Source organism: Poecilia latipinna, unplaced genomic scaffold (assembly GCF_001443285.1).
Source record: "Poecilia latipinna isolate Pla-1442-1.1 unplaced genomic scaffold, P_latipinna-1.0 Scaffold908, whole genome shotgun sequence".
NCBI classification, from domain to species: domain Eukaryota; kingdom Metazoa; phylum Chordata; class Actinopteri; order Cyprinodontiformes; family Poeciliidae; genus Poecilia; species Poecilia latipinna.
This window is the reverse complement of record NW_015113524.1, coordinates 81,005-107,506: the sequence shown is the minus strand read 5'-3', so window position 1 is coordinate 107,506 and position 26,502 is coordinate 81,005. Positions and strand designations below refer to the sequence as shown.

Sequence of the window (26,502 nt, the reverse complement as noted above, 5' to 3'; positions counted from 1 at the left end):
CGTCACCTCCAAGGTTAAAGAAAGTTTATTAAAAAGCACCCTTTAAACCCCCCCAACCCCCCCCCCCCCAAAAAAAAAAAAAAACTGGTTTTGACACAGTTGTTCAAATTGCAAAACATTTAGGTTTGTTGTTTGAAGCAGCCACCGTCATGCTGTCTCTGTATTGGTGGAGGCTGAATCTGCACCGCCCCGCCGGTGTGTGCGGTGCATAGTTTCAAGCTCATCCCCGGACTGGTCCTCTCTCACATCCATGCGCGCATCCTCACACACACACACACACACACACACATCCACACACTCAAACACCTACAAACGCACACATTCTGGGTCATTTAAACGAGGCAGACCTGGAAAAAAGGCGCTTGCTTCAATTAGCGCTCCCTCAGACGGATCCCCGGTGTGGACATTTTTAAAAAATTTTATTTTTCATTTACTTTCATCACAGCCTCCTTGGATTTTGTCTCAAGTGTCTCTCTTTGCGCACAGCGCCCTGGCAGTACACATCTATGACCAATCGAGGCATATTTTGACTGAAATAAGCAATCGGTGAATGGGAAAGAAACACGGAGCCATCGCCACCTTCCCCCCCATCTTGACACACACACACACGTGCGCCTTCCCATTGGTGAGAATTGCGCACCCGACAGCGGAGCCGGTGTGTGCGCTCAGCCGGGCCGGGCGCGCGTCGTCTGGGAGGAGTAGACGGGATGGAGTCGTTTTTCACAGAGGTGAGCCTTTCAGAATCTGTGTCATTGCGTCGGACATAAACATTAACGCGCGACGATCAATGCATTTCGCATGCATTCGCATCGATGCTGGTTTACAGGCTGCTGCAAGATGCGTTGTGCGTTTTTTTTTCCCTCCCCCCCTCTTCGTTTTGGATTCTGATTCACGTCATGTTTGTGGCAGGTGTTGGAGGAGTCGGTGCCGCTCGTCACCTTCTCTCTTACGAAAGCAGAGAAGAAGAAGAAGAAAAAAACTGGGTCCAGTTGCAGATCTTCACACGTGTTGTTGATAAAGCGCTTGATTCATTTTATTATCACTGCAGAGCATCAAGGCCTGGCAGTCGGTGGAGTCAGGGCAAACGAAGCGCAGGAAAATTGGCCAAAGGAGGGCTGGCTCTGGCTTTTGCATCCATAAAGCTTTCGGATTAAATCCAATCTGTGAAGGAAAGGCAGAGAAGCGGTGGTGATTAGCAACAGTCGTCTCAGAATATACAGAAGAGAGAAGCTTTGACTGGGCCGTAAATGGGATGGTAGGGGGGATCCATGGGTGGGTATGGGCTGGTTCAGGAGAATGGACGGAGGAGGAGGAGGAGGAGGGTGGATTCTTAGTGTAGATTGGAATGTACCAATTGGTATCATTGAACAATAGGCCCAGTCATTAAATGAAAAGTAAGTTTTCAAATGAATTAAAATGAATAAATCCAGCTTTGTTTAAGTTATGCCATTGTTCATTTATGTGAAACATGCCACCCTACATTTATTATTTCGCTCTGCACTCATGAAAAGCAGTCTTACTCATTGCCAGTATCTGTCCTCTCCAAGCTACTTATCCCCTCCCCACCCCAGCCACTCCATCCCATTTTAAGTTAATCTGATATGGGTTTAAAATGCTTGTGACTTTGGCAGTGATGTCATGCGATCTCTAAGTGTGTGCGGCTGGTTGTGTAGATGAATTCCACATTTTCCCAGCCACAAACTTCAGTTTTTTTTTTTTTTTTTTTTTTTTTTAAGTGGGATTTTGTTGGACAGATCAACACAAACTAGTGCAAGATTATCAAGTGAAAGAGATTCATGGTATTTCTTTTTTTTGTTCCCCCCACCCCCACATAACAATTGCTTGTATTTGAAATACATAAAATCATAAAATCCAGTATACATAATAATACATATTATGTAATACATAAAATCCAGTGCAGTCGATTGCCTGCAGACATCACCTTTTTATTAAATAGAGTGCACATTTGTGTAACTAAGTCTCATTATAAATACAGCTGTTCTGTGAAGACCTCAGAGGAACATTATTGACCAAGGAACACAGCAGAAACCTCCTGATGTAATAAAGCTGTGTTAAAGTTTAAAGCGGGGTTAGGATTTGGTCCTCTGGGAGATTGATAATGTCACAGAGCACTGATCAAACACTCTCCCAAAAATGAAAAGGGTATGGGAGAACTGCAGACCAAAATGTGGCCTTCCATCTAAACCAAGGGGCTGCAGCCTTCACTGAGCAATGTTAGTAAACCTAAAAGTGATTTTAAAGAGCTAGTTTTATTCTGTGTCCGTACAAAATTGCACAGCGTCTCTTCAGTAGAATTAAACTAACGGTGCACCAAATAGTTTTTTTTTTTTTTTTTTTTTTTTTTATCAGAGTACCTTATTTTTTGATACAATTTTTCATAAAAAAACCCCCAAGAAAAACACAGATTGGTCCATTGAAGAAAATGTTTTTTTTTTTTTTTTGCAAAAGTGTATTTTATTCTTTATGAAAAATAAAAATAGAAATGAAATAGTACATATCTAATCTAATATTTCTTTACTGATTCGCTTTATAAAAACGGATGTCATTTTTATTAAGGGGTAATTTAGCTTTTGCAGAATTAATTGGACTTAGCTGGACTGCGCTAAACCGGACAGCGCTAACTTTGGAGGAGCTACAAAGACCTTCATCTCAGGTCTTTATGGTAAAGAAGCAGAAAAGAAAACCACAGTTTTAAAGAAAGCCAAAATTATCCCAAGTGTGCCACAAATTATGAAGCTTACAAAGCAAACATGTGGCAGACAACGCTTTCATTTGTCAGCATCATGCTGTGGGGATGCGCTTCTGCATGTGGGACAAGAAAGCGGATCAAAGTTGCTCTTGCTAAGGTTTTGTAAGTGTCAGAGCTATCAGCTCTCTGTATGCAGGTCCCTTCTCTGATAATGCTAAACAATAAAATATGGCTGACCATCTTTTATTGGTCGACCCGGAGGCGTCATACGACCACAGCAAAATGCAACGACCGTCTCTGCCGTTTCATTTCCCGTCAGTTCGTCTGTAATAAATATTGATCCCAGCATTGATTTGCAGACCACCACAGAATCAGCTCTGCAGCCCCAACAGCACATGCTGAAAGCTTCTGTGACATCTGAAAATTGGAGAGACTCATTGAGTTATGATGGAGCCCTGCATACGTTGCACATTTGATACCCACAAGCTTAATTTCATGCAGCAGGACTGAGCACTGAGTGAAGTGGACCGTCCCGACTCCACTTAGTTTGACTCCTCCGATTATTCCCTCTCTTCGCTCCACCGTCTAATACCTTTGCAGGACTCCATTTGTGGCTCTATTCCCTAAAACCAGAGAGGATGAACAGCTGAACCCGGCCCCCTGTTGTTCTCATCCAGGCAGAAAATGTGATGGCTGGCCCGCCAGTCAAGCATGAAATGTCAGGTGGCATTAAACCACTGTATAATCAACATTTTTTCAAACTGGGATGGTTTGGGGTGGAACACGGCAGATTTAAAACTACAAACTAAAAATGAGACCAAGATTGCATTTGGAGAAAACTTTGTGAGCATAAATACAAAACTAAGAGTTTGCTATAGAGTTTACATATTTGGAAACTTTAGAAAGGTGTCACCTGCACCTTTTAGGATTTTATAATTTATTAAGGAGTTTGCAAAGTCTTTCTTCAGTGTGGGATCGTTAAGTTCAGTCTCTGCTTTTTGCTCCCTCCAACTAATAAACATGGAGGAAGTCATCTAAGATTCTGGGGCAGAAGAAAAGGCTGTGAAATTCTGCAAAAATCATGTAACCCAGTCTCCCTGTTTGCAGCACCAAGAGGGTGGGATGGGGGGGAGGGGAGAGCGCATACGGGACACACTAGGATGCCGACACATCCTAGTTTGTCGTCCTACATTTGCTGCACATGAAAGCAATAGGAAACTTGTTCAGAACTCTAAAAATATTTTTTAAAATCTTGCCACAGCTGCTTTTTAATGCCACCCTGGGCAATTGCACATGTGTCAAAAACAGGCAGTGGTTAAGTCTCCAACTTAGTGGCACTTTAAAACGAATAAAAAGTCCCTAATATGAAAGTAGATTTGTTTAGATGTGCTTTATAAGTTGGAGAAAGCAGTCTGGTGAAAAATATGGAATCTAATCCATCCGTGATAAATTGCTAAAATTCTACAGTGACACCAAGCGGGAGGAACCGAGGCGAGGACGTGACATATATAATTATGCTGTATATAAAACAGAAAGTGCTTGATGAGGATAACTTGCAGAAGATGATACGGAGCATCGGAATGAGGGGAAGGAAGAGGATTTAAATTACCTTAAACATGGCCTGGTTGTTGGTGCCAGACTGGCTGCTCTAAGCATTTCAAAAACTGCTGAGTTTTTTCTCTCTCACTATTACCTCTCAGGTTTACAGAGAACGGTCAGAAAAAGAGGAGTACATCCGGTCAGCAGCAGTTGTGTGGATGGAAGTGTGCTGTTGATGTCAAAGGTCAGAGGAAAATGTGCAAGTTTGTGGGAGATGACAAACAGGCAACGGCAGCTAATTGTTACAGTCAAAGCATTTGGGATACCGTTTCTGAGATGTTTAATCTTCAAGCAGATGGGCTACAGCAGCAGAAAACCCAACTAGGTGTCACCCCTGTTGAGTAACTACAGACTGGAAAACCGTCGCCTAATTCGATTAATTCAGCTGCAATGTTCTGAATGTAGAGAGAGAATTTCTTGGCATATTTTGCTTAAATGCCATAGCCTACTAGATGATCAGTGCTGTCCAGTGTACCAATCTTCTGATTGTTACTCCCAGCAAGAATACTTAATGTCACAAAGCTCAAACATCTCAAACTGGTTTCCTGTACATGTTGAGCTCACTGTTCTCTAATGCCATCCTCAGTTACCTGCTCTCTCTATCAAGTAAAGCACCTTAAAGATCACAGAAAATGGGAGATTTGCATCGTGGGTGTGAAGCTGACCAATCTGCAGCACTTGTTTGATACTGTCACACCAATGCTCTGAACACATCTAAAATACTCCAGCAAAGATTAGATGAATCTGAGAATTAGACAATCCTTTATTAGTCCCACAAGTGGGAAATTTAAGCTTTTACTTTGGCGCTACCTTAAAATCTTCAGTGGCTTCCACCTGACAGATTGAAAAAAAAAGGGTAAAAAGTTACAGATCCATATTTTAGGAATTTTAAATCTCTTACTATTGATTCATGTGTTTATTATTCTATAAATTTACCAAAATAACATCCACATGTGCACTAAGTGCAAGTAGGAATTTGTGACTGATTGAAATGATGCAAATCGAAATGTGAGCTTTTAACTTTAAATCTTTCCAGCGAAGAAGCTTCAGTTAATCTGGAAATGTTCCTGAGTCTATGCCATCCTGCAGATGGCAGGTGTGTGCATTGCACAGTAAACAGATGGGCTTTCAAGAGGGACCCTCTGTTTGACTAACATAGATAATATTTAGTCTCTGGGGCACATTTGGCATTAGCAGTAGTGCCAAACGAACGACAGACTTTATATCAGCCGGTTTGTGTTAAACATCCCTCTGTCCTCTGTCCTTTATGTTGTGAAACAAAACAAAATGTCTTCATATACAAAGGTACAAAAATCCACTAAAAGGATTACTTTGTGGAGAAATATATATTATACGGCTATAAAACACATGCATGTTAAATACTAAGCTGAAACCAATAAACTTGCAAATATCCAAGCATGCTTTTTGTGGATTTAAAAAATAAAATAAAATCCCTCTAAATGGCATTACAAAGGGGGAATTAAGGAGAGTCTGTTTTGATGCAGGTTGAATATAATAATACTTGATGTAAAGTATGTAGCTTCTGCAGGAATCTGGTTCAGTAGAGGGAGGGAAACAGTCACTGGAGATGTGTGACCTATATTCAGCAGCTCTGAACACATTTGTTCTGCTCAGGAGCTCCATCAGCTTTGCTTCTCTCCCTCTCCTTGTCTCCTTGCGGCCACTCACTCGGTGCTTCTTCATCTCACCCAGCCAACCTGCTCGGTTCGTCTCCCTCCCCCATACCTCTCTCGTCTCTGTCTTCTTCTTCTTCTTCTTCTTCTTTTTTTTTTAAATGTCCTTCTCATTTTACACTGTTGCTTGTTTTGCAGTTTCTTTTAAAGCAACCGGTATTGTGGTTCTAATATTAATTAGGGTATTTAATCATTGAAATACCGGAAACAACATCCCTCAAAATCGTCTTATCTTAAAATTACTGAACGTTTGGCAAAAAAAAAAAAAAAAACAACTGACATTTCAGACAATGAAATTGCATTAAATACTATAATGTATATTTTCTAAGGCCCTAAAAAATTACTTTATTCTTACAGATTTCTTCAGCTGTTGTTGTAGTTTAAATATCAAAGGTAACCTGCATAAATATAAAAAGTGGTTTTTAAGTGATATTTTAAGTGAACAAAATAAAATTGCTGCCTTTGATAAATCATCAATTAACTGCGATTAATCACAGTTTTTTATGTTTACTTTAATTTAGCTCACCACACGCAGGTTTGATTATTGCCAGATCTGTAGAAACAAGCAGTTACATAAATTTAAACATCCAAATCATACATCTACAGTTGCATCACATGACAGCCACTCAACCTCACAACAAGAAAAATGTTTGTCATGAACACGACTACTTGAATTTAATATAATTCCTGATGATAAGCTTATGATTTCTAACTTGTGATGTGAATTTCGGTTTGTTGTTCTTGAAGAACCGATCATGCTGGCTGCAGATGATGCAGTAGGTCACTGGGTTACACACCAGAGCTGTCATCTTCTCATTTCTCAGCTGGACGGATGACATTCAGTAACTGGCTTGCATACGGATGTAATCCTCTGCTGGCTTCTAAGTACTCTTAATTTTGCCCTTTTAGCTGGTTCATGATGCGGATGCAGAGATCGCGGGTTACTGCAAATCCTGAAGTGACAGATTTTGTGGACTTTATTTGAGGCAGCAACTTGTTGTTTTGTGGGAAAGTGACAGAGAGAATATTTGTGTAATTAGACTTATTGTCATCAATGCCTTCGTGAAAGATAACAAAGGTCGATCCTGTGCTACACACCGAGGAAGCTGGCATTAGAAATTAGCTGGAAATTGACTATCAAAAAGTGAAGATCATCCCTACAGCACTTTAAATTTTCACATCATGTGGTTTAAAGTAACTTAATAAAATGTCAGTTTCCCACAAGTGACTGAATTTTTCTTTGGCTGAATTTAGCATAGTAATGCAATGCTTCCCCTCCCCTATATTTTGCTGCACCCTGCTGGTCACCTGGCTGAAAGATTTTAAAACAGTTACAGTTTCAAAACCACGATTCCAGTTGCGTAAAGTCCTTTTAATGAGACCAAGTGATAAAACGCCTGGAGATTTCTGTATGTTACTCTCACCTCTAGAGTAGTCTATTCTTACCCCTCCTCCACATGTTGCTGCCCTCTGCCAGTCAGTTGACTGACATGAGGCTTCAACACTTTTCCCTTCTGAGAAAGAAAACAAAATCACTTGTCTGGAAAACACAGTCACAGCATTTATGCTAAAGGTTGAAATGACTTAAATTAAGACATTGCTGTTTAAAATTACCTTTGGTCAGCTGTTTGCAACATATCTGGCTACCTGAGCAGACAGCCTGAGGAATTAACCACATCATGTCAGGAAGGAATACATGTGATACTCTAGAAATTAGGGCAGAATGGCAAAAAAAGAAAAAAGAAAAGAAAAGGATAACATTCTAGTGTTAAAACTAAATTTAGGATGTATTTATTCCACATTTTTTTCTTAAGATGTTATGTAAAAATATAAACAACAAACTTCTGCTCAATTACTGAGATACTACAAAAAATTTTGTGTCACTTTTTACTCCATGTTTTAGTATGAGAATCACATAAACTGATGCCTAGTTTGCACAGAATACAGAAACAATACAGTTCTGTACTCACAAAAATATTTGATAAAGCAAAACTTACACAATGTGTTGTGTTTTTTTTACAGACTCTAACACATCATGCACTTTTCTATAGTCTATTAAACTATTTGTTATGTTGATATTGCGTTATTACGTTAATATTATAGTGTATTTCGCAGGTCTGGATATAACATTTGCAATGTATTATATTTAAAGTGTAACATTATTAGCTTTTGTTGGTATTTTTCAATCATTTGGAAGCAATTCAGTAAAATATTATTTGAAAATCACCAATTTTGAAGGGTCGTACCTAAAAGAGACATTCTGCATAATTAATACAGGACGTCATTTCGGCTGTGTTTCTGTGTTTAAACACCAACTCCCAGGATCCATAAATGCCCCGAGGAAGAACTCTGTTTCCATGGTTCCCTGTTTCCACACTTATTCTGTGGAGTTTTGTTGCCAGGATGTTGGTGGGGGTGTGTGTCTGTATTTTAATCAAATTGACAGAGAACTTGATAATGAGCTTTCTCAGGGATTTACAGTGTTAATACAAATGTGCCATATGAAGAGTTGCATGTTCTCATACGCAGAATGCTGCTTTCGCTGCGTGAATTTTGGTTATTGATTCAATATTGTCTCTGCTTATGTCTAAAATTAACCAATCATCTGCATGAACAAAGAAAATACTGGATGTACTTTCATAGCTTTAAACTGAGCCAGTTGTTAATTATGTTCGCACTCCAGGCCAAAATAAAGCACATCTTAGTGACCATGCAAACATCTTCTCTTCAGTTTGCAAATTAATATTTGTGCTGACAAGGAATCTCCATTCTTTACACAGAGCCACAATATCATGTGTCAAAAAGATGTTTGTTGGAAGATCAATTTGTTTTAAAGTTGTAAGCAGCATTAAACAGCGCTCTGGCTCAGGGCTGTGGTGTGGCCAAGGGCCTTCAGAACCGCCAAATCAATGTTTTTAACCTCAGACTCACATGCATTTGTAGCCATTAGTTTGCTCTGTTCCGACTAGAAAAGGATATTTAATTTCAATTACGGTACTTAAATGTTATGAAGTAGAAAAAAAGTTACATCTGAGTCCTATTTGGTGGCAAAAGATTGGCAAGGACCACAATCCAAAATGGCATCCTTCTAGTAAGGTTTGGCCATAAATTGTGCTCGATATTTGTCTTTTGACTTGGAGCTGTGCTGAAATCACACTTTTTCCTGAATTAAAGAAACATATTTTTACACACTCCGCAAGTGTAAATTTATAGAGTTGTCAAAGTGGAACATGTTGTAAAAATTAGGGAGGCACGATATTAGATTTTTGGCCAATGTCTGATATGCCAATATATTAAAACTCATTCTGCCGATATCCGATACCAGCACCGATATTTTTTTCCTTTACCTGCTTACTGAAACTACACTGCTTTCTCCAACTCCTTTTACATCGATTAATTATTTTGATGGAATGGCCAATGTCCGATATTAAATTTACAGCTAATATCGTCTGATACCAATATCATGCAGATAATATTGTGTATCCCTAGTAAAAATATTAGCCTATACGGTGCAAAAAATGAGGAGCCAGGGTCAACATGATCACGCCGCTCACAGATCTCTTCGCCACTATTGCTAAATATAAGGATAAGCAACTTGTAATTCAAATGTTAAAGTTCATATAGTAAATAATCTACTCAGTTTTATTTTCAATAATAGGAAGCAAAGCCTAAAATAAATTGAATAATGCCCTGGATTAAAACCCCGTAATATATGTTGGGATAAATTATTTAGATTTTGCTATATTGTCTCTGTAATCTTTGTCTGTGACAGATGTGACTTATATACCGCCAGGTGACCGCCGCCTGCCCACGCACACTAACGCCCACACACATAAACAGATGTTGCTCTCCTTCCAGCTGCCGTAATCTTCTTAAAGCCTCGCTGTCCTGATTGCATTATCACCTTTAATGGAATATGGCTGACACAGTTTAGGTCTCTGACACAGGAGGGGCTGCACTGGCAGGAAGGATCAGTAAAGAGAATTGCTTTAATGCCCATCATCAAAAATGAATGTCCCGTATTTTACCCTCTACGTTTCTCCTCTGAAACTGAAACAGGGTATTGGGATTCACAAACAACAGGATAGATGATTTGTTTTACTTTTGTACGATTGAAATTTATACACCAAGTCTACTAATGATGCACATTGAATTACAGTCATTTGAGTATTTCTGCAGATGCCAGGAAAAAAAAAATCTTATAGTCTTACAGTCTCTGTAAAGCACTTACACATGGCTATTTGAAAAGTGCTCTTTAAATAAAGTCTGATTGATTGAGTCGCTCCATTTCTGTGCCGCTAATGAATTGTCTGCTATTAGTTGCTAACTGGTCAGTCACCTCTTTCATATTTTATTCATTTGAGTCATTTCTAACCTTCTACAGAAATCCTTATTCAAAGCCAGTGAGTCTGCTCCTCTAGATGTCCGCTTTCCATTCTTAGTGCATGCTGTTGTATGTTTTGGTGAGGATCCATCTGTACTCAGAAGGAAGACAGTGGGAAGCACTTGAGAGTCCTTCATCAAGGGACGTCTCCGGGTCAATGCCTTGATCAAAAAGCAGTGGCATCTATGTAATTACTTGAGCAAAAACAAGGCATTTATCACACAGCTGGTGAAGCTTATAGGATGAAGGCTGGCTTTTGTGTTTTCGTGGGTAATGAAGGATTATTAGCTGAGCAGGGCTTCATTAGTTCTCTGTTTTTTCTTGGTGTAAGCACCACTTTGAGTTAGTATTCTCCATATTGGCTTTGGTTATTGTAGATAACAGTATAGTTTAGCTTCCAACCAACAGGTCAGCAACAAATGTTTTCTCATTTCTGCACGTATTTTTAAAGAAATTAGTTGTGTTTGAGTTCCAGTTTCAGCTCGGAGGGGACTGTCCACACGTTGCGGCTTCTTTTGATTGTTTCACCATAGAGACTGAGAGCTTTTTATTTCATGAAATAATAATAATAATAATTTTATTACAAACTAGATCAGGGTTTGCTAAGAATTTAAACTTAAAAAACATGTCTAAAGCCTCTGCTGACCACTGAATATTTTTGATTTGGTAATTTGTTGCAACATGTTAGTTCATATTTTCCTGTTTTCTGGCTAGATATTTACAAACCTGCCAGACAATTCAGCCCTGATCATGACTTTTAATTAACTCTGTTTGACTTAACAGAGCATACAGTGACAGGCAAAAAATACCTGTACCCCTCAACCACACCTTATACATAGTATTTCATGTAGCCAGCTGCCATCAGAAGTTGATTAATTTGTAGAGAGAGTCCACCTTTGTGTAATAAAAAAATGACATAAAATAATAAATAAAGAATAAAGCTAACAGTTTATATTAGATTGTGAAACATGGTGGTAACATCATGCTGAGAAGATGCTTTTCCACAAGCAGTGGCTCTTATAATCCAATAAAAATCATAGAGGACAGATGCTGAGATTTGAAACAAGCGAAAAATTCAAGAGGTCAAAATACTTTTTACAAGGCGATGTAAATAAATGTGTTACATGCCATCCAGATTGTACAGAACAACTCACGAATAGCTGCAAACATTTAGCTAACCCAAAGATCCCTGTGTGACAAATTTATAAAGCAAAACTTGTCTATATTTTACCAACTTTAGCAGGATGTTCACCTCTCGGTCAGTTCTTGTTAGTTAGAGGTCAAAGGTCATCTTTGAGACAACTTAGTTTGGTTAAGCTTTTATGAACGAGGACAGAGCTAAAGATGTGATTTGTCTTCGACATAATGGAGAAAGAAGGAGAAGACAAGATGAACACAAGGTTTCAGCTGCACATTCGAGTGCAAAGGAAAGAGAAAGGGTCTCTTGAGATGCACGGCCATTCCTGCCTGTCTGAGTGTGTAACGTAGGGGGAGGGGTTGAGGACACCAAGAGGAGGAGAGGAGGAGGATGATGATGCTGAGTGAGTGGGTGGGTGGAGGTTGTAATGCCGGCAGGTCGTTTATAACCTCCTGTCTTTGCTCAGATGTGCTTTAACAAGAGACACACACTGATCTGGAAAGAGGAGCCAGATAAAACGACTCCAAAAGCCGATGTAAGCATTAAATGATCAACTGTTGGTCAAATCTGGAATTTTTATAATGCTGTTGTATTTATGTCTTTACTGTCACTGTATTTAAAGGCTAAAAGATGTGAAAAAAAAAGAGTACTTGAGCTTCATTTCTAGTCTTAGGCCAGATTTTCAGTTTAAATGGAAAGCTTGCAAAGTATACAGTGATCAGAGCCAGCAGAGGTCATCAGGTCACCATAACAGGCCAGTGTGCTGGAATCTGACAGATCAGAAGGAATTAGTAAGGCAGCAGGCCGACAAAACGCAACGAGAAGCTGAGAGGATCTAGATGAGCGAGCGAAGGGCGGGAGTGTTTATAGAGAGATGCTGAAGAGAAAACAACAGAGAGAGGAAGCAGGAGTGAAGAAGACTATAAAAACTAGGGTTCGACAAGAGGAGTTCATGCTTTGCAAAAAGCAAGCCTCCAAATGGACTCAGTCACGCTTAATCCCTTCATCTCTAACTCTAATCATTTGTGTTTAGTAAACTACTGCAGACTATGAATGGGCTTCTTTAACATTGGAGCTTATGGGAGCATGGGCTGAGTTGGGAGAAAGAGAAAAACGCCCAGCGAACAGAAAGAAAAAGTATCGTGAAAATGAACGAAGGAAAAGCTTTGGTTCTGGGGGTGTGGGACCATCTGTTCCTGAAATGGTTCATTTCCACTCGTCTGCTGTCCGTTTGCTTCAGAAGCTCACTTCTGATTTCCTCTGAGGAAACGTTAAATGTTGGCTGGAGTTGTTTACGAGCTTAAAAGGATACCAAGGATGATCTTTCAGTACCACTGACATTAACTATTAAAATATTGAAATTCCCAAAGATTTCCTTTTCCTCCTTTCTTCCTTCCTTTCTTTCTTCCTTTCTATCTTTCTTTCTTTCTTTCTTTCTTTCTTTCTTTCTTTCTTTCTTTCTTTCTTTCTTTCTTTCTTTCTTTCTTTCTTTCTTTCTTAATTTTTTTTTACATATTTACATTTTACATCTGCAAATTTCAGTGGGATTTGGGATGTGAGAGACAAACACAATGTACAACTTAGTTTAGAAGCAGAAGATAAATACATACATAGTACATAGTTTTAAAAAAAATAAAAGATGTGGTATTAGTTTTCGTCCACACAACATTTTGCAGTGAGCCCAAAAATTACACCAATGTTTCAACAAAGAATGAATAAAACTTCTTGTGTGGAGTACATGGAAGACAATTAACAATGATGGGAATAAAATGAAATAAATATTTTTAATGAAAAGATAAAGGTCTACAACCCAACAACTGAAAGCCATAATTACTTGCCGTAGACAAAGATCAAAATTAATGTGAAAATGTGATTGGCTTTATTTTATTTTTCAATACAATGCATTTATAATGACATTTCTAAATTTCTAAAAAACTACATACGATTTTCTTAAATAGAAAAAGATATAAGATGAAACCTCCTAAGACTCATAAAATTGAAGATAATTTGTGATTGTACAACTGGTAAATAGTGTGAATTCACATAAATTCCACATGAATAAGCACCTAAACTTCTGCCTGTTCACTTCGTCTGCGTCACACAATTTGTGTAATGTGTGTGCCTACAAACGTTAAAATATTGTTCTTATTTGTCACGCGTCCTGAAATAGTTTTCTCTCATCAAAAAGTCATTGGGATCACGTCTGTTTTGCCCCAGAAATCTGAATTTTAAACTATCTGACATAATTTGTGACACATGATTGAACAGCATAAAATATTCAGTGCCTTTGCAGCGCTTCAAACTGCATGAGGCCTGTTTCTTTGCACGGATCCGGTCGCTTCTATTTCCTGCTCCCAAATGTTTACCTCCTCTTTAGGTCAGAGGTCAGTGATTTTCTGAAACAGAGCATCATCTGTGCTGAAAGGTCAGAGAAGATCTCACTTCCTCTAAGAATAGAGGGAGTGTTTTAAACACTGTTGCTTGGCCAGATGTTGGTCTGTCGTCTAATTTGCACATCTGTCTCCCTCAGCATGTGGACAGAGTCGTATGTCTCGCTGGGCTCCGTCAGTCAACAATCCTTTTCCATTTTCTGTTTTCTTTTTTGAACCCATCAGTTCATTTTTCACTGAAACTTACCCCACGCTTTAATTTCACTCACTGGCTGCTTTCCAGTTGAGTTCTGTTGTCAGCAGAGAGTGCTGTACTTTCACTTAAGCAGGAAATCTTTGCGTCGACCCTCCTTGTGTTTGCTACAGTGCTTAACCTCAGTATTTGTGTTTCTTTGCGATCCAGGGGGCCCGAGTTTGGGTCAGGGAGAAGGAGCAGCTGCTCCCAGCCACTGTCAACTCCTGTGGAGATGGAACCCTGGTGGTCACAACGGACTATGGAGAGGTAAGGAGGAGTATGCGGCGAGCGGCAGCGCCTGCACCTTTGCTTACAGAATATTCAATGCGATGGTGAAACTGCTGTGTCGTTTCATCCCGTCTTCGCTGATCAATACAAACTGCTGGCCTTAATGCGGCGCGTTTCTGCCCCAGTTCCCTGCTCCTTCCTCTTCGTCTTCACACATATTCAGGATTCATCTCCGGCACACATTCAGCTGAGACAGATAAAATAATCATTCTAGAAGAAACCAGCAGTTTATTAAGATGATAGCACAAAGAAACTCATTTATTTCTTTGGTTTATTTCAAGAAGTAAAAAGTGAAGATAATAGTTTTCCATTCAGCAAACAATGAAGGTTTCACGACTCTCATCGTAAGTCAAAGAACATGTTTCTAAAATAAACAACTTTATTGATGCATGAATCGTACAAAAATAGTAGGAGTTTTCATAAAACACATTGATTGGTGCATATTTAATGCTATTTTTCTCCAACAAGATTCCCAGGGTACTTAGTGGAAAAATAAGCCCAAACATTCACAGATTCTCCAACAATTCTTAGTCGACGCAAGGAGCATTTCCACATAGGTATTTGTTTCACACCAAGCCTGGATGTTTGTGGCCACAAATTCAATCTCTACTTGAACTTTGAGATCAAACTTTTTAAATCAGATCAAGTTTTCCAAACGTCGCATTCATGTTTATAATGGCAGGACGGAAAAGGCTTTCTCACGGCATTTTTCCAGAACAATCATTTGGAATTGGAAATGGTTTTTATTGGTTGTTCCTGAGATTTGATGACTCCAAGTTGTTGGTCTTTCCTTTGGACACAGTCTAAAGGCTGAAAGAAACAAACATCTCTGTCATTGCAGTGAATGAGAAAGTCGTGAAACACTAGATTTTATTAACATCTGGTTAACGTAAAAAAAAAAAAAAAACTAGTATAAATAAAGAAATTCTTCAGTTGCATTTATTTTAAATAGATTGATTTGGGCTTCAGCAGTTTCTCCACTTGTGCGTCTTATTAAAATCTAATTTAAGCAGGCAAACTGAGGGGAAGATAAATTAATTAACACAAGGGAGTTGAACTAAGTCTAAAAAAATAAAATAAAATCTACAAACCAAGGGGAAAAGTACAACACTGATCTAATTAGAGAATCTAAACCTATAGGACAACACCATTGTAGCAATAATTCACTTTGAAATATGAACTTAAATATGGCAGGACATAAAAGTACAAACCAAAACACAGACACCTGTACATCATGACAACAAGATAAAGATATTTTAAAGCTTTATACTCATCTTTAGCAGAGGCACTAAAATATCTGCCTCTTTATGAAGACTTCCCAAATCCATATATTCTACATTGGCTTATGAAATATGTCCACATTAAGCCTTGAAATGAAAGTTTGGGGGCGTATTTTGCTGTCAGAAATGCCCACTGGCAGCACTTGAAGAACAAGGCGATGATGGATTTAATGTCTTTGAAGTTACAGTTGTGAAACTCTCTTTTATTAATGTTCAATTAATTCATGTTTTCATGGCCTTTCAAACAACCCTAAAAGGCCGAGCGTTTTGATGCTGCTGCTTTGATTTTACGGTGTGGTGGTGCAACAAGGATGGCGAGGCGTTTCCCAAAATAGCGGATATGGGAACAAGCGTTCTCCTTGCAGTGGATTATCCGCTGCCAACCCAACCCCCATCCAGCTCTGCTTACATCCTCGTGTTCCCGCTCTCTGCCAGCGGCTGGTGTTTAAATGTTGCCTCTGCAGGAGATGGTGAATATTTGATAGGGAGTCAGCAGGACCGGGGGGCTGTACCCTGGTACAACAGGGTCTCACCAATGCGGTCCAGATCCATCCCCGCTGTTTTTAGCTTGACGTTCTCCCGCTTGCATGGGAATGCACGATTGACCCCGTGGACCACAGAGGCATGTGACCCCTGCAAACATCCTGCTGCTAAAGAGCATAAAGCAGCTTAATCTTTAACAGCATTTATAGCTTCAGGTGTTTGTGTTATTTTTAATCCAGTTGGCCCCAATGTGCAGTCTCTCTGTTTTTGAAACTGCTGCCATAAAACTTAGAAATACACACAAGATTAAAACCCGCCATACAAAGGCATGCAGGTTGCAGAAAAAATATGCACAAGAAATGACGAATGGATGTTGAATTATGGGAAGACAATGTAAACTTCAAATCAGATCTGATCAAATCTGCTCTTCTTTTAGAGCAGGGGTCTTTAGCCCATCCGTCATGGTTGTTAGTAGCTTTTTCCAAAATCTACAAGGAAATGAGCAACAATTTTTGGATTAACCCTAAATCCATTGTGGCATTTTAATTTGATAATAAAACAAAAGATGCCTGTATATCTTTCAAAAGCTGATAAGATTATTTCCCCCGAAGGGTCAGGTATGTTTTGGAGCTATTTAGAAACTTAATTTAGTGGAAACAAGGCTTTTTAGATTGCAAAGGGACGCTGATGCTTGTTTTAAAGTGAAGTTTGTCACCAAAATCTTTTCTAAATAAATTCAGTAACACTTAACTCTTATTCCATCTCATTTTCCTTTAAAATGAAGTTTCTCTGTCATCACCTGTAGCTGATTATCATAAGGACTCAAGAACGAAAGGACCCAAAGCAAACATATTTTCCATTTTCCCCTTCTCTTTAACACGGATATATCTTGCAGAGTTATGAAGATGGATCTGATCAGATTAGTTTAATGAATATGTGATAAAACTGGGTCAGCGGAAAAAAACAAACTAGAAAATCAGATGAAGTCAGTGTTATAGCTTTAGAGATAATGGAAAAAAGTAATTAAAATTAAAATATATTTTTCCTGATTCAGAATCATTTTTAACTCAGTTGGAAGTGTTTCTTCCCAACTTTTTGATAAAAATCATACATTCTGCTTTTTCTATTGAACAGCCTGTTGATAAGGTTGCTATGGTTACTGTCGGCAACAACATAGTCACCTCATCGCTGCTTTATTCTGTGCGTCTGCATTTTATTAGACGCGTTTTATGATGAATATAAGCCTCACTCACGGACCTGCATGCAGAAACGCAGGCTGCGGCTGCAATGAGTTACGTTTTGAGTGACCCGGATTTAAACAGAGAGCCGACATGAGGACAAAAACGGCTGCAGGGATGCATTAGCTCATGTTCACAGACACAACTTCCACACGGCAGACAAAATACGGCCTAAAATACACCGAGTGAAAACTGTACGCATTGACTTTCATTCTGCATATATAAAAATGAACACTGTCTTGTCTACTGACCCATTTTCTTCTCCAAGGACTCACAGCTTTTGACCCTGAGGGGATTTAGGAGTTACACAGTTGTTGTGCTTCAAATGATGAGATGAATATATGCTTCTAAATTTCTGCTTCGCAGTCTGAGGCTCAAACAGATACAAAACTCTGCAAAGTGAGTGTCCTGTGAGGCAGAGAGGATTTAATCACCTTTAACTCTTGACGCTTATTACAAAAACAACTTTCTTTGCCTTCGCTTTGGGGCGCCTCTGGACTCGATAAAGACTTGGTAAAGCATCGGCCATTTACCGTTTAGCATTTCCCCTGAAAACAGAATAAAAACAACATCAGTTTTAATTTTTAGATGGATTTATTCAGCCACTGCTTGCATCTAAAACTGTACAAAATCAACGTAAAGCGAGTTCTCCGCTCCTAACCTTACAGGTGGAGGCCCGAGGGATCAGGACCAAGGTCAGTGATGAGACCTGCCTCTGCGTACAGTGCTGTGTGATACTGAATCCCTCCTCTGCCGAGCAGAATATAGGTCACTGTGCCCACGGCACTCCTCTCCCAGCCTTTCCATTTTTATCTCTCAGGCCCGCTCTCGCTCACTCTCGCTGCAGCTAATATGCGAAGTCAAATGAAGAGGCTTGTCTCCCTCGGCTCTGCTCCTGAATCATGCAGAGCAGCATTAAACATCAGAGAGCTTTATGGTGAAAGTGCACACACGGAAAGTGCATGAGTGTTTCCACAAATCAGGTTAAGAGGGAAGTAATTTTGCAGAAAAGAAGCAACGGGAGATAGTAAAAGGATAAAATGTGTTGTGGGTCCAGGAAAGGGACTATTCAACAGATATTCAACATAAACAACACAATGTAGATTATTAATGATGCATTAGCCTTTTGTTTTAATTTTTTATTAGAGTTTACTTTAGTTTTCATGCTTATAGAGGGATTTATCAGAGTTGCTTTTTCTTTCTCTGCTCTGCTGATTATCCTGTTTCCCCCTGACCAATCTGAAGTGTTTTCTCTCTTCACCTTCATAATCAATTATTAAACGTGAGCTGCTCATTTTTAGATTCTCTGAGTTGCAGAGCTTAATGCGTGTACCCGCTTGTCACAGACATGAGTTTGAGAGTTCTCGTTACTTTTTCTGGGTGTTAAAATGAAACACCAATCTATTACCAGAATATGTGTCGAATCCCACCTGAGGGCAAAAAAAAAAAAAGGAAGACATCTTAAGAAATCCCTTTTTATGTCCTACTGCAGCTGCTTTCTAATTCCTGAGTCTTTGACATACTTTCTCACTTTAAAGTGTCTTGTCTTCTTTCACAGAATCGCTTGCCTGTGGGTCGTCCTGAGTTACGTAAATTTCTCAAGTGGGATTTTCAAGTCCTGGGTAGTTGAAAACAAATTTGACTCTGCCACAGGAAGCAAAATGACACATTTATTGGTGCAAAAAGCCTCGCATTTCAGCTTCCATTGATCACAAATTGACCACTGACAGTTTTTATTATTACCTTTACCAACTCCTTTGGAATAAATTCAACTAAAACATTTTTTTATATGATTTACTTTAAGTTGATCAGTTGGAACATCTATTTAGTACTTCTCCACTTTCTGTGTCCCTGAGACAATCTGAAGGATCTATCATGCTGTGGGCTGTAAGAGTCTGGTTCTAGTGTATGGCATCATGACTTCTTAGAAATACTGGAAAATTTTAAGTAAAATTCAGGCGGGCTCTCTTAAAAGACTGAATCCAGTGATGTCTATAAATGCAGCAAGCATTGTATTCAAGTACTTGGGGGTGTTGTTTCCGCTTTACCCCATATATCACCAAGGCAACCCCCAGCGTGGCCTTTTATCGTAAATCTGGCCCCACTGATCTGAGGCCTGCACCGTCACACGTCTTAAACGTGCCTGTGCAAATGGCTGACAGATTTATGAAAAACGAATGACAAGAAATCTCTTCACTGTGTTCAGGATAGTGAAGAGATTTTCCCACATGAGCTGCTGCTTGTCACCAACGGGAAGCCTGTCGGTTGAGGCGGCGTTGCTCCTATGTGGCCAAAGACAAATTCACTGTGACAGAGCTGAGGGAGAGCAGGACCTCATGTGACCCAAACGTCCTCACGATCTGCTGCATGAGAAACCTGGTGCCACTTTTACGCGTAGAGCCCAAAAAAGTCAGAATAATTTAAATTATCTGTAGATGTGGATTGTAAAGTTTCCTGTATAAAGCATTCATATCTGGAATCTTCTCTGTAGAATATGAAATACACAGATCCTATTTCAGCATGGTTGAAAGGTCATTTCTTTTTGATAGCAACTATTTGATATCGCCTAATGTGTGAATTATCTAGTTATAAGTCTTGTTAGTGTCATTATATTCACAAATAACCTCACGTAGCAGATCCAAAGGGTCAAATATACGACCTGCAAATAATTTGGAATGACTAAAATATCGAAAAGAATTGTCGGATGCTTTACCTTATACTGAACTGAGCAAGGCAAGGTTTTTAGAACACAAATAAACCTCAGCAAAATTAACAAAAGTGCAAAAGAAAACACACTGCAGGATTGTGACGGTATTAAAATAATACTAAGCATAAATAAACTGTAAGATTTTTAATCCATTTTGCCAAAAAGGCTTGCTAAAATGTGATGAGCAAGTTGGGTTTCACATGTGGTTGCAACCTTTTTGTTCATTTAGTGTGTGTGGAGCCTTGTTCTCTCTACTTTTCCTATAAAGTACTCTGTAGTGCATGATTCTCTAATTCAAATGCTTGGGAGTGATTGTTCAATAACAGCCTGAGGTCCCAGACTGAGCCATTAGGCTTTCAGACAGTCTATGATACACGCACATTACTTTTAAAGAGTAATAGATCAGGAAGTCTGGGAGTAAAGGAGCAGTAGATGATTAAAGAGAGCTACTGGAAATGTTTTTTGTTCAGAAATTGAAAAAAAAACTTAATTAAAAAATATATCCTGGAACTACAACACATCAGTTTATATATAGTGTGGGAGAAGAAGAGAAGATGGATTAAGGAAGAGTAACAAACAAAAGAAAGTAAGGATAAAGGACTCAGAAGTGATTTCAGAGACACAAACAGAAACAAAGAAAGAAATTAAGAAGATGGGAGAATTATTTAACAGAGTGAGAACTCATAGTGAGCAAGGCAGCGTGGAAAATCTTTGCAGAACTGATGTTAGAGATACATTAAGACAACACGTTGCAGCTGCCAAAACCCTTTGACCAGAAGGCATGTCAGTGCATCACGTCTCATGGAACCGTGAACGTCACTCAGATCAGACACAGATTAATTAATACATTAACGCAAAGCTCACACATAGATACACAGACTGCTTTCTGGTCACGTTAGGGTCTAATTGTGAAGTTTTCATGAAGTAACTTTATGTAAATCTACAAAAGCTGATGCAGGTCAAATGCAGACGCTTTTATTTGCAGCAGATTTACTTTGTTTTCAGAGAAGCTCCAAGAAGCGGGAACAATTCAATATATGCTTTCATGTACATCAATTGACAAAGCAATGTTAATGTGTCAGTTTTAATGTGCAACATTTTTTAGTTTCACTCTGTTTCATTGATTTTTTTTTTCTTTTTTATCTGTCTTTCCGCCCTTGGTAATTTTGGTTACGTTCTGTTGAATCTGGGATTGTCTTTTGTTTTCATTGCTACCAATTTAGGTTTAGATTTAGAAAAAGCTGAGGTGAGAGGGTTAAATTTAAATGTTTGTAAATGAAAAACTTAAAGAGAAATTATGTTTTTGAGCATCTTCTTCAATAGCACTTTCCTTACTTGCAGTAGGAAGATGTTACATCACAGTGAGCTTGCACAACAGTGAATAAATCCCCAGAAATGGATGACCAATCTCCAGTTTTAGATTATTTAAACAACAAATTAAATTGAAAATGTGTGTAATGTGTCGCAGTTTTCTCAGCTTTGTTCCCTGATTGCAGTGTTGCTGTCAGATTCTAATGTAAGCCTACAGTAATCTTTCCTTTCCAATGAAAGAAGAGGAATATTTAGGGAATATTTAGGTCAATTTATCACAGCTGAGTGAAGAAGCCCAGCGACTTTGTAAGCTAGACTATCATCTGCGTTTACCCACAAACTGGACATGAAATATCTGTGATAGCTTGACATTTACAAATGGAAAAAAAAGAGTTTGCAAACTGCAGAAACGTGCATGCATATAGGCTAAAAACATCCTAATCACACACAATTAGCAAATGATGATGACATGTTGATTTTTTGGGAGTGGTCCGCCGTACAACAGCTCTTCACAGAAAAAAAAAAGTTGTAAGTGGGGTGAAATAGATTAATTTAGGAACAGTCTGAGTACATATGGCAAGCCCTGCTGCTACTCTCCACAGACTACCAACACATCTGTTTCTGCAGTGCACACACAGAGTCACACACACTCACAGGGCGAAGGCTTGCTGTGTGTCATATCAGCAACCCTGTATTGTAAATGGCATGGTTTCTATTTTCAGACGAGCTGATTTCAGTGAAATAGGTGAGCGACCTTCAAGCTGAAACAGAACAGCAGTTATCTCCAATACCTCTGTGTGTGTGTGTGTGTGCGTGTGTGCGTGCGTGTGGGTGTGTGTGTGTGTGTGTGTGTGTGTGTGCGTGCGTCCGTGTGTGTGTGTGTGTTGGCCGGACACGGGGATCCGTAGTAACATTGTTTGCATGCCTGACCTGAATTCACACTGAGCTGCTTTCACCTGTCAGATCCCACCACATCAGACCTGTTACACTTCCTCTCGTCTTCTCTCTTCCCTCCCCACTTCTCCACTTTCCCCTACACTGTCCTGTTGCCATAGTGATGGATGGCATAGAGGAGACTAGGGTCTGAGCCAAAACCACTCTGTATTGTCATGTAATGGGTCTAAAAAAAGCGATTCTTGCATCTGTTGTCATTCTAAAAACAACATCCTTAGACTGTAATCATCAAGCAGTAGCACCAATAAAAAAAAGGGATCAGATTTGTAGATTATTTTGCCTATGGATTTTGCCTTAACCTTAACATGGTGATGCGAGACAGTTTGTGTGCCTCCTTGTGTGCAGGTGTTTTACCTACAGCAGGCCGAGGTCACCAGGGAGCGGGTGTATGCGATGCACCAGTCCAGCATCGACGGGGTGGAGGACATGTCGGCGCTGGCTGAATTGCATGAGGCTGCAATCATGCACAACCTTTACCAGCGCTACCAAAAGGATAACATTTACGTAAGTCAGGTCATCCCGGTTGCTGACGTTTGTGCAAGCCGGCGTCTGCTCTGCATAAGCAACTTTATCGCTCAAACACAAACGTTTTATTAGAAAAAAATTGGGTAAAAATGTGGGAAAAGGTAGAGAAGATTTTCTGTATCTGGAAACAGTCTAACCACCATTTAAACCTGTTAGGAGATGAGTTATTTTGAGGTTATTTTTTGTGATTTTAGGTGACATAAAGCAGGGCTGAAAGTAATACATGCTTTTTTCTTTTTATTATTAAAACATCAATATTAAAAGTAGCAATATTCCACCCATTTAATGAGTAGAGTCCTGCTCTATGTAATACATTCTCACCGTGAATGCAGCTCTTCTGTTTAGACCTCAACAAGTTATATTCTTGGAAGATTTAGGTTTAATTAAATATGTTTCTTCTAGGTGAAAGCAATGTTAACTTTTTGTAACCAAAGTCCGAACTTAAATCAGTTTGGAAAGATAACAAGGAAGCTTTCCAACCTCAAAGAATTATGGATGGGTTCAGAAAGCTGTATTAAACCAAATGTTCCATTTATTATTAAGCGGTGTACTAAGACTTTTCAAGATGGCTTTAAAAAACCCCCAAAGAATCTGAAACTCTTCTTCTTCTTGTCTGTTCTCAGACCAATATTGGAAGTATCCTGGCTGCTGTAAACCCATATAAACAGATCCCAGGCCTGTACGATCTGGACAGAGTGGACTTGTACTCCAAGCACCATCTGGGGGAACTCCCGCCGCACATTTTTGCCGTGGCCAATGAATGTTACCGCTGCATCTGGAAACGCCATGACAGTCAGTGTGTCCTCATAAGGTGAGTCCATGGTTCAGATTATATCGCTGGGTTGCATCTTTGAACCTTTATGCATTTAGTCTACAACTGTGAACTACACTTTTATGATTCTATCTACCGGATCAAGACAAAGAACAATGATACGTGGTTTTTAAAGTTTTGGACAAATGAAAATCTCTGAAGTAAGGCTTGCATATGTATTCAACCCCATTTTAAAATGATACAAAGCTAAGTCAAATCAATTGCCTTTTGTAGACACAAAGCGGGGTCGACAGATGCTGAAACACAGCTCAGCATGGAAGACATGGAGATTCTACGAATACTTAATCTGGGGGGCTAAAAAACAGATGTGTGCCACACTTTTCAGATCTGTTAGTAAACAATTTTGAAAACCACTTTTTCTTCCACTTTTCAACAACAACATGCCACTTTGTATTGAAAAAAGGTAAGAAACCTAATTAAAGGAACTAAACTTGTTCTGTCGCCGCTGAAGAAACAAAACCGAAACATTAAAGTTTATGAATTGTTTAATCTTTTATTAAAAAAATAAATAAATAATAATAAAATCCTTCACCACTGTATCAAGATGGTTTGCAGCTAGATGGTCTGATCCAAGTGCTTTCAATTACCCTCAACGTTATGGAAAGAGACTGGAACTTAATGAAATATCTCAGAAGCAATCAAGCCCCTTTATCAATTAGATGACCAGACCAGTCAGAGATACTGGAATGTCACAGAAGGTCACTGGCTTTATAATTGGATTTGAGTTGTGTGTGTGTGCGTGTGTGTTCTCCAGTGGTGAATCAGGAGCGGGGAAGACGGAGAGCACCAAACTGCTGCTGCAGTTTCTGTCGGTGATGAGCCAGAACTCGATCGCTGCTCCTCAGTCGGAGAGAACTACGCACGTGGAGCAGGCCATCGTTCAGAGCAGGTGTGCAGGATGAAACAAATGTTTTTACATTTCAATCACCGGAGTGTGTCATTCACCTTCATGTCTGCAGGTATTAACTGTTATTATTAATTAAACAAAGACAGAGTGAAAATGATAAGGCTGAGGTCCTTTTCTGCTTCAGTGTTCGTAATTAACCTGGATAAGAGTCATTACATCTGTACAAGCTGGAGTTTGAGACAGTCACCTCTAACAAGAGCTTCAAACAGCAGAATAGCTGGAAAAGAAATATGTTCAGGCCTCTACCTGTTTGTCTTTAAGACGCAGCTGCAAGATTTAGGAAGAGCTGCACAAAAACTCATTTCTGCAAACCTCAGTAAGTTGAAGTAGCACTATAAGGAAAAGGCAACTATGCATTCCTTATAATAATCTGAGAGATCAATAAAAGCAGGCAGAAAATTAATTCAATGACTGCAGTAATGATTAAGTTATTGCTGCAAAAAAGTAGTCCCCCATGCTTTGCATTAAATATTTCAAATGCACCTTTTCTACTTTGACTTGAGTGAGTTTTGTGTTAAAAATGTCGATCCTTACAGGAACCACCGGAGATGATAGAGGTTCTATTGTCTTTCTTCCAGAAAGTTGAAGCATTTTCCACATGCTCAGTAAAACAACATAAAAACTGCAGATTCTTGTTTCATTTTTCAGTCCAATCATGGAGGCTTTTGGGAACGCAAAGACCGTTTACAACAACAACTCCAGTCGCTTTGGGAAGTTCATCCAGCTTCACTTCTCAGAGTGCGGTAACATCCAAGGAGGCTGCGTCATCGACTGTATCCTTATTTTTATAGCACATTTCAGCAACAAGGCAGTATATTAATCACTAAAAAATTATTCCAGCTATAGTTGCTTCCTTGACTGTACCTTTTAGATTTACTGGAAAAGGTAAATATACATTATACCTTTCATGTCATTTTTTATTTTAAATGGAGTGATTTATCAATTTTTAAATATAATGGTTATTGAAATCTTTTTTTTTCTCTGTAGAACCGTGTGGTACGACAAAACCCGGGAGAGAGAAACTACCACATCTTCTATGCTCTGCTGGCAGGAGCCAGTAAACAGGATAAAAGTAAGTCCTCTAAATATTGGCAATGATCCTTTTTTTTATATATTCTGTGCTTTTCGGACTATAAGCCGCTACTTTTTCCCCACGCCTTGAACCATGCGGCTTGAAGCCCGGTGCGGCTTTTCTGTGGATTTTTCGTCAACCACCCGGGGGCGCTTTAGTAGGAAGTGAATCATTGGAAGTCAAAATTGGAAATCAAAGAAGAAAGCGCTAATTTTAATTTAGAACAAGCACATGCTAGCAGCAGGCACGGCGGAGAAATTTCTTGAAACTCATACTCCCTCATCATGGAAACCACACGAATATTACATAATAATTCCTCGTGGTAAAAAAAAAAGTTTTATATTTTATGTGAAAAGCTAATTTTTGTGTTCCTGTATGCTAAAAGCTAAACGCTGACTTATTAATCAGCTTTTGGTCATAACCAATTGGTCTAAACTGAGGTGAAAAGCACATTTTACTTAATATGTTTTTCGTATGTCTCTCCAGGTCTGTATTTCCTGGAGGAACCTGCTGAATCTTTCCACTACCTCAGCCAATCAGGATGTCTGAAGGACAAGAGCCTGAATGACAAAGAACTGTACAACAGTGTTATGGTCGGTTTATGTTCAATTAGCACGAAGAAGTAACGAATAGCGACCTTGCAAAAGTCTCAGACTTTCTCTACTTTCTTTCCCCAAAATTTCAATATATCACTGTTTTTTTTTTTTTTTTTTTTTTTTTTTACAATCTTTCACCAGTTTTTATAAAAAAACGTT

General features: G+C 39.1%; 1 protein-coding gene across 2 annotated transcripts in view; it reads left to right on the top strand.

Moving 5' to 3' along the window:
* The first annotated feature begins 221 nt into the window (after nt 1-221).
* myo10l1 (myosin X, like 1) overlaps nt 222-26,502 on the top strand; it is a 46,527-nt gene continuing 20,246 nt past the window's right edge. Inside the window, exons 1-9 of one of the 2 annotated variants that reach the window (XM_015048861.1) lie at nt 222-728; nt 14,319-14,417; nt 22,757-22,915; nt 23,560-23,747; nt 24,523-24,657; nt 25,324-25,448; nt 25,547-25,560; nt 25,663-25,747; nt 26,234-26,340. In XM_015048861.1, coding sequence (XP_014904347.1) covers nt 708-728; nt 14,319-14,417; nt 22,757-22,915; nt 23,560-23,747; nt 24,523-24,657; nt 25,324-25,448; nt 25,547-25,560; nt 25,663-25,747; nt 26,234-26,340 — 933 coding nt within the window. In that variant the 5' untranslated portion in view covers nt 222-707. The remainder of the gene's footprint in view (nt 729-14,318; nt 14,418-22,756; nt 22,916-23,559; nt 23,748-24,522; nt 24,658-25,323; nt 25,449-25,546; nt 25,561-25,662; nt 25,748-26,233; nt 26,341-26,502) is intronic. The other variant, XM_015048860.1, reaches the window with a different exon arrangement.